General features: G+C 47.0%; 1 protein-coding gene across 3 annotated transcripts; it reads right to left on the bottom strand.

Moving 5' to 3' along the window:
* Window positions 1-2,356: 2,356 nt before the first annotated feature.
* LOC309372901 (tigger transposable element-derived protein 1-like) lies at window positions 2,357-9,979 on the bottom strand. Of its 3 annotated transcripts, none has more exons than XM_081916965.1 (5): window positions 9,837-9,979; window positions 7,648-7,758; window positions 6,078-6,327; window positions 5,885-5,994; window positions 2,357-4,878 (listed from the first exon to the last, which is right to left on the bottom strand). In XM_081916965.1, the coding sequence occupies exon 5, from the start codon at window positions 4,035-4,037 to the stop codon at window positions 2,412-2,414; it is 1,626 nt and encodes a 541-aa protein (XP_081773091.1). In that variant the 5' UTR covers window positions 4,038-4,878; window positions 5,885-5,994; window positions 6,078-6,327; window positions 7,648-7,758; window positions 9,837-9,979; the 3' UTR covers window positions 2,357-2,411. The 3 variants fall into 3 exon arrangements, with proteins under 3 accessions (XP_081773091.1, XP_081773089.1, XP_081773090.1); XM_081916963.1 differs by lacking the exon at window positions 9,837-9,979 and adding an exon at window positions 9,524-9,661; XM_081916964.1 differs by lacking the exon at window positions 9,837-9,979 and adding an exon at window positions 9,524-9,661 and having other exon boundaries at window positions 5,896-5,994.
* Window positions 9,980-11,245: the final 1,266 nt, after the last annotated feature.

Genomic DNA, 11,245 nt, shown 5'->3' with positions numbered 1-11,245 from the left:
ATAACAATGTTAACTATTGCTCTAATAACGATGGAGAGTGCTGTTGAAAAGAATCAGATAGCCACAGGCTGAGAGCCAACAAACTCCTTGGAGGATGAATCAAACACTCCATAGGTCTAGGGGCTTAAGTTGTTGGCAAGATCCTCTGGAGCCAAGGCTGAGGATCTTCTTAAGGGGCTCAAAGAGGCTGGCCTAGAGAGACCCGCTGACGAAACCCACCAGCTGTGGAGCAACCCATCTTCAGAAACACTGGTGCCAAATGGTCTGGGTCCAGGCTGAAGCAAAACATGACATGTGACTTTTGTGAAAGGGGTCTCTGCTTAACGAAGCCCCGAAACTCCTTTATTACCAGCAGCTGTGAACTAGGAAGCAGATAGAACTACTTCTTGAGCCTTCCAGATGTTGGAAACAAAGATTTTTGGCTCCCGAGTCTAGCACCCTTCCCTGAACTCCCTGCAATATTGTCCCTAGGACTTTTGCACAGCTTGCCTCTGGAACACATTTTGAACCTAGACCAGTTCACTGGGTTTGTTTGAACTGAACTGCACCTTCAATGCTGATGCACTTGGCAAGTATTTTGCAAAGAAGTTCACGCCTTGCCCGGGCAGCCCAGGAGCGCCATACACACTGCCCAGCTTTGTGCCCTGACACCACTTCAGTGCTGCAGTCGATTCACCATACTGAAGAGACGGGCAAAGTCTAGCCACTGTCTGCAGAAACACTTGGATCTCATTATGGGGCAGCTGCTGTTCCGAAGACACAATTTGCCTTTTGAGTCAGGTTCCTGTTTTGCTGTTAGGAACATTTTTTATTCTTATGCATACCTCAATAAGTTATTCTGTAAGGTGTGCTATATACAGCAGTTATCTGTTAGGAGTCATTCTGCAAAGAAACAGAAAAGATGATTGTAAGTTTAAGAACCTTTTCTGTGAGTTCTGGGTGTGGTTTTCTAGGCTGATTAAACACAGCTGATGATGTGTATAAAAGAAGTCGCAGTTTGAATTTTGCCTGCAGAGAGAGAACACCCACATGCTTTGGGTTTGTTGTTTTTGTATAGCTGTAATAAAACCTTTGTTTGAATTTTTACACTGGTCTCATGGTCCTGTCGTCTGCCACCAGAAGAAAAACTGCCTCTAACATTATCAGCCAATGAACTTCACAAGTGATCCAAATGCTTCTATTACTTTTGTCCCAACGTAGCTTCCATTGGTGGAAGGGGCACTCCTTTTGTTGCCTGAAGGCACCATGATTCAGCAGACGCTTCCACTTACAGAAAACAATGCTTCCCCCTCTTCCACAGTCCTCTGTGCTGCTCCAACCTCCCAAAGCAGATTTTCACAAGACTGCAGGGAGAAGGAAGCAGTGGCAAAAACACCTCTGACACAAACCCCCCTCTTTGGACGGAACTCTTCTTTCAGGTGTTCGGAAACGTCTGAAACCGCAGCCGAACGGTGGATCAAGCAGCACACTGCTTACTCTGATGAACCCCTCGCTAATAAACAATAAAATACGAAAACCCAGCAAAAAGTCTGAAATAATTTTTATTTTTAAATTATCAACTTGTCAATTAACAATGCATTAACAAATGTAAGCCTCAAATGTGTGTGTGCTTATTGATCAGCCTCTCTCCGTGTTATATCTATATCCGTTTGAAATACAGTGGTACCTCGGGTTACGAACTTAATTCATTCCGGAAGTCCGTTCCTAACCAGAAGTGTTTTTAACCCGAGGCGTGCTTTCCCACAGAAAGTAACGGAAAATGGATAGATCCGTTCCAGACAGTGAAAAACAACCCGTAAAATAGAAAGTTAACATGAGTTTTACTATCCAATGCAGGGGTCGGCAACCTGCGGGGGTCATTTAACCAGCCCATGGACCCCCGCTGCCCACTTGGTTGGCTCCTGTGCACCGTGCTAAACCAGCACAGAGCAGAGCGGGGACCGCCTTCCACCACACTGGCCGGCTTCCCATTGGCTGCAGGAAGCTCCTGCAGCCAATGGGAAGCTGCATACACCTCCTCTGCGCCAGGAGCAGCGCTGCAAATAGCGTTTGTGGATGCATGTGTGTGCTCCAGCTCACCACGGCGTCTGCGGGACCATGAACCGGCCCAAGCCACAAAAACTTTGCTAACCCCTGATCTAATGAGACCACTGATCCATCAAATGAAAGCAATAAAAACATACTGTACTGTAAAATCAATAAAACAGTACTGATGATTTTTTAAAAATGAAAACGTGGGGTTTTTTCTTACCTACACTCATGATAGTCATTGCTTGGATAGGGGGGTTGGGGTCCTCTTCTAGATTCACAATCGGCGATTCCTCTCCTGCCATTCCTCTTTTTCTTCTTTTTTAAAACACCTCTGCCACCTACACCACTGCTACCTGGTTCAGACTCACTGGATCTCTTCCTTACCAAAAAACTTTCACTTGAGACTTTTGCCGAAGTTTTAAGATTTGTCTAAAGTGAGACATAGCAAAATCGTTGAAAGTGTTTGTGGCATGACTCACAGCCGCTTTATCAGGGTGGTATTTTTCAACAAAAGCTTGCATTTCAGCCCATTTTGCAAACATCTCTTTGATTTTTGCTGTAGGTACACTTTCTCTGCTCTCCTCCTCCTCCGAAGACATCTCCTCAGCTGCCGCCTTCTGCTGCTCCAGCAGAATGTTCTGAAGTTCTTCGGCGGTGAGCTCAGCACCGTGCTCCTCCACCAACTCCTCCACATCAGCACCGCTCATTTCCAAGCCCATGGAATTTCCCAGAAACACAATATCCTCCACAAGAGGCACATCTTCTTCAACAGCCTCCGTTGCATGTTCTGGGACAACATCTGGCCACAATTTCTTCCACGCTGCCTGCAGAGTTTTCTGAGACACATCTTTCCATGCTTTGTCTATCATATGTAAGCAATGGAGGATATTAAAATGATTCTTCCAGAACTCTTTTAGGGTTAGCTCTGTGTCCGAGGTCACCTCGAAGCACCTCTGGAAGACTGCTTTGGTGTAAAGCTTCTTAAAATTAGATATGACCTGCTGGTCCATGGGCTGGATGAGAGAAGCTGTGTTGGGAGGCAAAAACTTTACACTGATGAACGCAAACTCTTCCATCAACTCGTCCTGCAAGCCAGGAGGGTCACTTAAAGCATCATCCATAAGAAGCAGGCACTTCATTGGAAGATTTTTGTCCTGGAGGTATTTTTTCACACTCGGCCCAAACACTTCATGAACCCACTCGATAAAAAATTGCCTGGTTACCCGAGCTTTGCTGTTTGCCCTCCACATCACGTGCAATTTGCTTTTTATGACATTGTTCTTTTTAAATATCCTGGGGTTCTCAGAATGGTAGACTAGCAAAGGCTTCGACTTAAAATCTCCACTTGCATTTGCACATAATAAAAGGGTCAGCCTGTCTTTCATGGGCTTGTGTCCTGGCAACGCTTTCTCGTCCTTTGTGATGTACGTATTCCTTGGCATTCTCTTCCAAAAGAGGCCTGTCTCATGACAGTTGAAAACTTGCTGGGGAACAAAGCCCAGCGACACAACGTAATCTTTAAATTCCAAAACAAATTGGTCGGCACCTAGTTTGTTGGCGCTGGCTGCTTCAGCATGCTTACCGTGGATGCCACTTCTCTTCTTAAATTTTTCAAACCACCCTCTGCTCGCTTTGAAACTCTCAATCTCAGCGCTTGCGCCAGGAGTGTTAGCGACGAGTTGGGCGTGCAAATGCAAAGCTTTTTCGCAAATTATGCTCTCAGTAATGCGGTCGCCCGCCAACTGCTTTTCAGTTATCCATATTAAAAGCAGTTTTTCCATTTCTTCCATCGTCTGCGTTCGTTGCTTGAGTGTTTTAACACCCTTCGCGACGCTGGCCCCCTTAATGGCATCCTTGTTTTTCAACATGCTACAAATTGTCGATTTGGCCATGCCAAACTGCATTGCCAGATCACTTACACGGACCCCACTTTCATGCTTGGAAATAATTTGTTTCTTGACCTCAACCGTTATCACGGTTCTCTTGCCTTTGCTGCTTTTATCCATGTCTGATGTCCCCCAGTCAATCAGTCAAAAGCTGAACTGGGTTCCACACAACCCCCAAAACAATGGAAGAAGGCGGAGTCCCCCAAAGGAAGGAGCAAGGCAGAGACAAAGGCACAAAGCAGACTCACATAAACAAATCCCAGAATCCCAAACTTTTCAACTCCCCCCTCCCACAGGGTGGGTGGGCTTACCTGGCCAGGTGCCACCCACCTTGCTACCAGCTCAGGGGGCGGGGCAAGGGCCAGTAAAGGGCTGATGTTTTCGGGCCCAGGCCCACTAGGTTCACCACTGGACTTTGCTCTTAGGTAGTGTTCCTTACCTAATGTTTGGGTCTGAGGTGCAACCTGCTGGGCCTCCTGCAGCCGGAACCTGGTAGCGGAGGCCTAGCTCTGGGCCGCAGCAAGGCCTCCTGAGACCTCCCGTGGGCAGAACCTGGTAACGGAGGCCTCGGTAGGTGCCAGGGCCTAGCTCCAGGCCACAGCTGGGCCTACCGAGGCCTCGTTCACACGCCGAAATAAATTCACAAGCAGGAACACTCAGTTCCGGGTTAAAAGTGTTTGTAACCTGAAAATTCGTAACCAGAGGTACCACTGTAATGAGATGGTGTTGAGGAAATATGAACAAGCCACACTCCCCAGTCTGACTGCCGAAATCCAATTAACGCTGCCAGATGTGTTCTGACTTTGTTCTTCCTTGCAGGTAGTCTGACAAGAAAACGATTATTTGCCAGCAGGGTGTATTCATAAGAGGCCGTGCATCGCTCACTCACTCAACAGTTCTGTGCTTTCATGAAGCTTTGAAATACTGGGAATTCCAAATCTAAACATGAAATCTTCTGAACCTATTACAAAAAGAAAGAAATGTTAGTGCTGTACATTCTGCATCCGTTTCAAAAGACTGGGATAGGCAAAGTAAAATAGTCCCTTGGGGAATTCCTAATCGAAATCTGCAGTGTTTAAAGGCCAAACGCTCAATGACATTTCAAAGTGTGGAATCAGTAAACATGTTTTAATTTGTTGGGATTTGCCCAGAGTGGCTGTGGCAACCCAATCAGATTGGTGACATATAAATACATAAATACATTGTTATTTATAGCTGGGGGTGGGTGGGTGCATGCCCTCAGATTCGGAGAGGCAGGAAAGTCTGGTACCAGTGTCTGCAGAAAAACTGTCCCCGGAGCCCACAAAGGGTTCTGAAGCCCATGGACGGCAGATTGTTGCTGTGGCAGCTGTTTGGACCACTCCCTGCCACAGAAAAGGCGGGCAATGAATTTGACACAGCTGCAAAGAGCTTCATGGGTTGAGCCAGGAAGAAGAGAATTTGCGTAGGTCGAAAAAGCTGTGGTTACCTCAATGAGCAGAGCAAAAACAGGACAAACTGGAAGGGGACATTAAAACAAGCATGATCTGCAAAAGAAACCCCCCATGTAGATCAGTTTGTAAAAGGTAAAGGGACCCCTGACCATTAGGTCCAGTCGTGACCAACTCTGGAGTTGCGGCGCTCATCTCGTTTACTGGACGAGGGAGCCGGCCTACAGCTTCCGGGTCATGTGGCCAGCATGACTAAGCCGCTTCTGGCGGACCAGAGCAGCGCACGGAAACGCCGTTTACCTTCCCGCCGGAGCGGTACCTATTTATCTACTTGCACTTTGACGTGCTTTCAAACTGCTAGGTTGGCAGGAGCAGGGACCGAGCAACGGGAGCTCACCCCGTTGCGGGGATTCGAACCGCCGACCTTTTGATTGGCAAGTCCTAGGCTCTGTGGTTTAACTCACAGTGCTACCTGTACCCCACAGTTTGAGCCTCCTATAAAATCCAGTTTAACTGCTGGACTGTGCCAGTTCTCACCTGGTTCTCACCTCAACTGCTGGAAAGAGACTCCTCTTTAGGCAGAAGCATCACCATGCATTTGGTATATATCCATGGTGCTGGCAGCTGTGTGTTTAGCCAGGGAAGGCCTAGTGAGAAGAAGCAAAATTGGGATAATGACATTACCTTCTTTTTTTTCACGGCCTGCACAACTCCAGGAAGCTCTACTCACCAGCACACCTCCTGCTCTGTTCTATTTGCCATCAAATTGTCAACCTGGATAGCTCAGTTGGTTAGAGCGTAGTGCTGATAATACCAAGGTTGCAGGTTCGATCCCTGTTATAGGACAGCTGCATATTCCTGTACTGCAGGGGGTTGGACTGGATGATCATGAGGGTCCCTTCCAACTCTAGAATCCTATGTGTCTAAATGAAGGTCCTTCAGGAGGTTAACCAAAGGGCAGCATTCCAAACACGAGAAATCTGGGCACAAGAAGACAGGGAAATTTTAAAGAGACAGATAAAGAGATCTCAGTGCTCAGGCAGATAAGGTTACTATGCCAAAGGTTTATGCCAAAGAGGTAGGCCCTTTGATGAGATGGTACCTGTAGGATACCAACTCATCAACTCCCTTTGGGAAACCTTGTAAACCAGTTTGATCCTCCTTTAAATCCAGTTTGAATCAGTTTACATCTCGCAATGAAAACTGTCCAACCTCAACTAAAGAACAGTGGCAAGAGAAGTTGATGAACTATGCAGAACTGGCAAAAATGACAGAAAGCCTAAGAGAAAAAGACAACAGAGACTTTGAAAAAGATTGGGAACCATTCATATTACATTTGGAGAAACAAAGAAAGGCAATAGACTTGATGGCAGGATTTAAATAAACATCCACATTATTAGCATCAGAAAATGTTTGAAAGATAGTGAAATAAGATGGTGTATTTAATTTTATTTTTATGTTTTTAAGGCTAGATGTTATGTTATTAATAACTTTTTCTGTTGAGAGATAGCAAAGCGGGTGAAAATAGAAACAAACCAGAAACGCAAGTTGGGGGAAGTCTTGGAGGGGAGGGAGGGAGGAATATATAGTAAACGTTAAGAATTTGAGATGTATGTAATGAACAAAAATGAAAAATGAATTATTATTTTTTAAAAAACAGAAACTGTCCAACCCAGAGGTAACAAACAAATGGGTTACAGTGGTCAGGCTCTCCTGGCCCAAAAACTGACCTAGCTATCTTACCAACCAAAACAGATACAAGACAGTCTTAGCCAATGAGATAACCGAACAACATCCCTAGAGTATGAGCCTGCTCCAAATCAACTGCACTATAATCGTTTGTGTGAATGTGCTAATGAGAGATCCAGACCGTCCCAAATCTCGCCAGTAACAGAGCTCCACTCAGGAGCTTTTTTTGGGAGGGGGGGTCAGGGGAGGCAAACACTAAAGGGTTGGAGGGGCAGGAGAGTCTGGCACCATTGTCTGCAGAAGAACTGTCCCCAGAGCCCACAAAGGGTTCTGAAGCCCATGGACGGCAGATTGTTGCTGTGGCAGCTGTTTGGACCACTCCCCACCACAGAAAAGGCGGGCAATGAATTTGACACAGCTGCAGAAGGCAGAGTCAGACTCGCTAAGAGGAGTAGCTATGTACTATTAGGCTTTGGTTACCACAACAAGCAAAAGAAAAATGGGAGAGACTGGAAGCAGATCCTGAAATGAGCATGTTCTGAACTCTGGGACACTTTGTAGGCTAGTCTGATCCTCATTCAAATCCAACTTGTGTTTGTATCAATTCTCACCTCGCTCTTCAAGATCATCCCACTTTAGGCATAAGGATCAAAACACATCTTTCTTATTCGCTGTGTCACTCAGGAGCTTGCTCTGGTCTCCCTTCATTGTGCACTCCAAGCCTGAGAAAGATGGAGACAGTTTAGTTTTTAAACATCTATCCTCTTTACAGTGGTACCTCGGGTTAAGAACTTAATTCATTCCGGAGGTCTGTTCTTAACCTGAGGTACCCCTTTAGCTAACGGGGCCTCCCGCTGCTGCTGCATGATTTCTGTTCTCATCCTGAAGCAAAGTTCTTAATCTGAGGTACTATTTCTGGGTTAGTGGAGTTTGTAACCTGAAGCGTCTGTAACCCAAGGTTCCACTGTACAGGATTACCACGGTGCTTAGAAAGATAGCTGAGGTAACTAACAAGAAACCCTTTTAAAAAGTTTATTTCTTTAAAAAGGTTCATGCCAAAGAAAGAGACTTTATTCTCAGTTCTGTGATAGAGATAATCAAGTTGCACATGTGAAATTACACAAATAATATAAGCAGAAGCATATTAACCTCATTGCACAAGAGAACTGTGTTTGTAAGGTAATTAACGCCTTTCTGTTTGTTTTTAAGTCACTGGTTTGCCCTGGGCAAGATAAGAGCAACTAATCAAATGTAATAAAAAAGGTGAAATAAATAGCTTTTATCCTGCACCATCCCAACTTTAGCGCTGGAGGCTGCACTGAGCTCCCTGGTGGAGAGGAAAAGAGAGGCAGGAGCCATATTGATTGCTGTAACCAATTGCTTCAAGTTACAAGAAAGGAGATTTTGACTAAACAAAAGGAAGTACTTTCTGAGGTGAAGAGCTGTTTGACAGTGGAACAGTCTCCCACGAGAGGTGGACTCTTCTTCCTTGGAGATTTTTAAGCAGACGTTGGATGGCCTTCTCTCATGGATGCTTTAGTGGAGTTTCCTGCATGGCAGGCGGTTGGACTAGATGACCCTCTAAGTTCCTTCCAACTCTATGATTCCATGATTCACAAGCTGCCCTCTGCAGGAGCCACGGGGGGCCAGGCAGCTGCTCTCCCACTTGCCCACTCCACATCTGATCCTTTACACCAGGGGTGCCCAAACTTTTTTCAAAGAGGGCCAAATTTGATGAAGTGAGCATGCATGAGGGCCGACCAAAGTTCCAGGTGTTTTGGGACTACAACTCCCATCATCCCTGACCACTGGTTCTGATAGCTAGGGCTGATGGGAGTTGTAGTCCCAAAGCATCAGGAGGGCCGGGTTTGCCTATGCCTGTTTATCCTTTTTTAGGATAGAGCTTGTTGATATTAATTTTTTATTATTTATTATTATTATATCCCAAAGTTGTTGAACTTTTTTAGGACTGAAGTTGTTGAGCAGGCATAGGCAAACCTGGCCCTCCTGGTGTTTTGGGGAGACTACAACTTCCATCATTCCTGACCACTGGTTCTGATAGCTAGGGATGATGGGAGTTGTAGTCCCCAAAACACCAGGAGGGCCGAGTTTGCCTATGCCTGTTGTTGACCTTTGTTTAGGATTGAAGTTGTTGACCTTTTTTAAGGATTTTACGGCAGGAGATAGAGTGCCAAAGGGGCCGGATTAAACCGACCGGCAGGCCGGATTAGGCCCCGGAAACGGGCTTTGGAGATGCTTTACACAGAAATCCGAAAAGATTTGCCTTTTTGCAAGGCAAAAGAAGGGATCGGGGGCGGGGCTGGTGGTCTGGCGAGGCGGCCCCGCGCCAAGGACAAAGCGGAGCGGCCCCAATCCCGCTCAGCTGGTTTTCCCTTCGCCCTTTCCCGGCCCTTCAGTTTCTACGAAGTAAATTAAAAGTCAATAAATTGAAATCAACCTCCCCAAGATCCGGGAACCCGGACTAACCTCTTCCCGTCTTTCCCGGCGGCCCCTCGCTCCTTTCCCCGCTTCGCACACGTGCGCCTCAGGGCAAAAGGAGGAACCGGAAAGGGCCGTCGCGCGGGCTGGCGCGTCACTTCCCCTGCGACGGGAAGTGCGATTGCCTTCGACTGCCATTGGCTCGCGGGGAGGAAACCGCTGGCGCCATCTTTGTGGAGGGCATTTTTCCCTTTTCTTCTCACCCCGCTGCCCCTCCCCAAGGTAGAAATTCAGAATAAGGGCCGAACTCCCCCTCTTCCCTCCCTCCAGGTCTCTCCCCCGTTTTCCTGGCCTCGGTTACCTCAGAAATCGCCTCTCCGCGGGCTTACATAGCGATGGTGCGCGCGCAGCTCTTCCCTTTTTCTATCTCTAGGGCTCGAGCCTTTGTTGTCTTCGACCTGCGGCCCGATCAACCGGAAGCGGACGTTAGAGGGAGGGGGCGGAGCTTGGTGCTAGGCAACGCAGCCAAGGGGCGGGGGCTCCGGGGACCTTTCGCCCCGCACGTCGATGCTGGACTTCAATTCCCATCAGCCCCAGCAAGGAAGACTAATGGCAGGGGATGATGGGAAATGTAGTTCATCAACGTCTGAGGGGATGAAGGTGCTCCACACTTTGCCCACGTGGATACTAAAGTCTCATTTCAGTCCAAGTATATACAATTTATTAAAATTGTTTAATAAATTAATGTATCACCTTATTCCATTTAATATATATATACCTATATATCTATATAATTTATACTTCATCACAGGGCAGTTTGCAACATTAAAGATCTGGCCAATTCTGCGCATCTTTTAAGTCCAGGGACCTTATTCAGGCCAAGGGCCAAATTGCCTCCTGAGGAAGCTTTCGGGGGCCACATTGCCATTGGTTGGGCAGGGCAACAAAAGCAACATTTCCCTTTGGGTGCAGTAGCCTCGATTCTACGAACGCTTGTGCAACCCTCTCTATCCTCCACCCATAGCCCAGCCAGACAAAAAGACTAAAGGGGGGAGTGCAAAATCCCTTTTTCTGTCTGCTGCTCCTCCTGGGGCTACTGAGCAGAGAGGAAGGTGAGCAGTCCCAGGTGGGGCCACCACACAGAAGCCCCACAACCAAGAACATCAGGTGACATCACTGCAGTTTCCAGCCACTGGCATTCAGAAGCCTCTGCACGAAGGAGACAGAGCAAAGCCCGTGGTGGCTAGTAGCCACTGAAAGCCCTTTTCTTCCCCGTGAATTTGTCCCAATTCTCTCTTAAAGCCATCCATGCCAACGCTACCTCCTGTGAGAGCAAATGCCAACTAGATGGAGACGTGGGCAAGGTCTCGGTTTTCAAGTTGATGTCTTACTTGAATTTTACCGTAAATAGCCTTGAGAACCCCTTCATGGATCACTGCCTTGCTGCGGAGAAGGGGCTTGAATAACTCAGAGAAGCTATGAACTATGCCGAGTAGGGCATCCAAGATAGACAGGTCATAGTGGAGAGTTTTGACCAAACATGATCCACCTGGAAAAGGAACCGGCAAGCCACTCCAGTATCCCTGCCAAGAAAACTCCATGGACAAAAATTGATGCTTTTGAATTCTGGTGCTGGGGGAGACTCTTGAGAGTCCCATGGACTGCAAGAAGATCAGACCTATCCATTCTTAAGGAAATCAGCCCTGAGTGCTCACTGGAAGGACAGATCCTGAAGCTGAGGCTCCAAGACTTTGGCCACCTCATGAGAAG

This window comes from Podarcis melisellensis (assembly GCF_964234715.1).
Source record: "Podarcis melisellensis genome assembly, chromosome: 6".
Lineage (NCBI taxonomy): Eukaryota > Metazoa > Chordata > Lepidosauria > Squamata > Lacertidae > Podarcis > Podarcis melisellensis.
This window is presented reverse-complemented; position numbering and strand designations above follow the sequence as displayed.

Coding starts and splice junctions, on each gene's coding strand:
- LOC309372901 (XM_081916965.1), bottom strand. CDS start 4,037: ATGGATAAAAGCAGCAAAGGCAAGAGAACCGTGATAACGGTTGAGGTC.